Source organism: Mizuhopecten yessoensis, unplaced genomic scaffold, assembly GCF_002113885.1.
Source record: "Mizuhopecten yessoensis strain PY_sf001 unplaced genomic scaffold, ASM211388v2 scaffold713367, whole genome shotgun sequence".
Taxonomy (NCBI): Eukaryota; Metazoa; Mollusca; class Bivalvia; order Pectinida; family Pectinidae; genus Mizuhopecten; species Mizuhopecten yessoensis.
This window is the reverse complement of record NW_018478587.1, coordinates 1-2,420: the sequence shown is the minus strand read 5'-3', so window position 1 is coordinate 2,420 and position 2,420 is coordinate 1. Positions and strand designations below refer to the sequence as shown.

The window sequence follows — 2,420 nt, the reverse complement described above, 5'->3', positions numbered from 1 at the left end:
CAGAGGGTCCCGGGTTCGAACCCTGGTCTGGCCGTGCATTTTTCCATCTTCTGTTACATATATAACATATAAATCACAAAGATGACATACATTCATTGGTCTGAAATTTAAATGAAATTGTCACAGAACTCTAGAATCAATGGAATTTTCAAATTTTAAACTTCTTTGCAGAGTGATTTAGGGTAGATTTGTTCAGACATATATATACAAATACTTTCTCATATTTTTTCCATTAACATCATCTGTATAAAGTCTAGATAACATCTTTTAATGATGGGCAAGGTTAGAATAATTATTTTGGAATTCCAGTCCATGTCTGGTTTTGTCACTTCGACAGTTTTGTCATTGTAATATGATCATGAATTCAAATTAACTATACCACTCTGCCATGTTTTATTAAAAGGTAGCAGGTCTATTCAGTTCAGTTCAGTTCACCATTTTACCTGTTCAAACTTAGGTCCATATTCCATAGCCTGTTTGCTTCCTGTTGTGTAAAATTCATTATAAAAATCCATTTGATCCGTTATCAATTATCTATTTGGCTTGCAGACTGCACAACTAGGAGTCAACGAGCACCACCAGGCTCAAGTCATCAACTATATGAGATTCTCTCGCTACCAGAGAGGTCAAAGGCTGAGAGCTGTTGACATGTGTTTTGAAGATCTGAAAAGTAGCAGGTATTTTCCTACACAAAAACTGAAAAAAAAGACCCCATTCAATTGACAAACAATTTGTACAGTGCATAACAGCATATTGTTGTAAAATTGACCTTTATGACATCATGGCACTTTTATTGAGAGAAAATGCACAATAAAATTATGAATGTGTAATTCATTTATATCTCCCTTTGAGAGGTCGTAATAAAATACAATAAATAATGTTTGAGGTATCATTATCGCATACAATGAACAATGTGATGACATCATGAATATGATAGCAACTGAGGCGGAATTTTGGTCTGTATTCATGTAAAATGTGACTGTTTTATAAGTGTTATACAGGGAAAGACAATCATCTTTCAGTTGACCTTGATATTTAGCAATTTCGGAAGTCAAATATATTTTTTTTTTTCTAAATTTTGAAGGGTCACAACATATATAAAATTGATATCTAAAACCAAAAAGTCAAATCCCATTTGGAGAGACAAAATGATTCTCTCGAGGATATACTAAAAGCCCTGGTCGTTCGTCAAGAGTTTCAATGTTTTTTTCTCCAGGCTCGATGAGACGACATACACCATAGACGAGGTTACAGACATGTTGGATGGGCTTCTGTCTGTTGTGCGAGGAGAAGTAGAAGATGAACTCATCAACACTTCACACACAAATATCCTCCAGTGTCGACAGATGTTCATGCAGGCAGAAAAGTGGCATCTCAAACTAGGGGCCGACATTTCTGAATTGGAAAACCGGTAAGAGATTGAACTTGAAAGTTGTTGATCTAAGAGTTAAGAGGTTCATCAGGGGATGTTTTTATTTATGTTGACAGAACAACTCTGTCATAATATATAAATACTAACTACGCAGGGTTGTCCTGTCAACATGACTATAAATATAATCGTTCCCTGATGAACCTCCAAAGATGTGAAAGTACTAGGGAAGTAATTGTTGTATTGCTTACACTAGCTGATCATGAGCTGGGGCTTATTGTTTTCAAATATTACAAGTATTATCCAATTATATCTCTATTTTTGTTTTTATGTAATGTTATTGTTCTGTAGTGTTTTTTCTGCATTTCGATAAAGGAGCGGATTGCTCCTAAAATTTAAAAATCCATATCGTCCACGCTGTTGGAATTACTTCTGCGCCACATTACATATACGTTTACATGCCATGACAGTTATTTTCATCAACTCTTTTTTCTAGAGATTTACTAGAACAAATAGCAGACTTTGAAGAAAAAGAATTCCGTGGTACAAAAATGGATAAGGATTTACAAGGAGTACTTAAAAATGTCAAGTTAATTCCATTAAATGAGAAGGGAGGCACAGAACTACTACACAGGGTAAGTAACTCTGTCATAAATGCTACAGAGGATAGACAACTCTGTATTAGCTACTACGCAGGGTCAGAAACTCGGTCATAAAATACTACACAGGGTAGGTAACTCTGTCATAGCTATTATGCAGGGTAGACAGCTGCTCTGCCATAACTTTTACATGGGGTAGGTAATTCTACAATATCTTGAACACAGGTTAAGCCTCAGATCTGACCCAAATTTTTACACCCTTGGGTAGAATATCCAGTATACCTACATAAGATCGTCCATCGTGAGTCGTGCATCATCCGTAGTGCATCCGTAAACAATTTACATTTTCGACTTTTTCTCCAAAAACCCTGAACTAATTTTAATGAAATTTTGCAGAAAAATTGACTAAAAATTCAAAAATCTTCTTCTCAAGATCCAGATATGGTAGAATC

General features: G+C 35.2%; 1 protein-coding gene across 1 annotated transcript; it reads left to right on the top strand.

Annotated features, from left to right (window-relative positions):
- Positions 1 to 554: 554 nt before the first annotated feature.
- Positions 555 to 2,004, top strand: LOC110440905 (leucine zipper transcription factor-like protein 1; the record flags this gene model as incomplete). The annotated part of the gene is made up of 3 exons (XM_021484022.1): positions 555 to 677; positions 1,217 to 1,411; positions 1,866 to 2,004. Coding segments are annotated over exons 1-3 (411 nt in total), but the record flags the coding sequence as incomplete, so codon positions are not given.
- Positions 2,005 to 2,420: the final 416 nt, after the last annotated feature.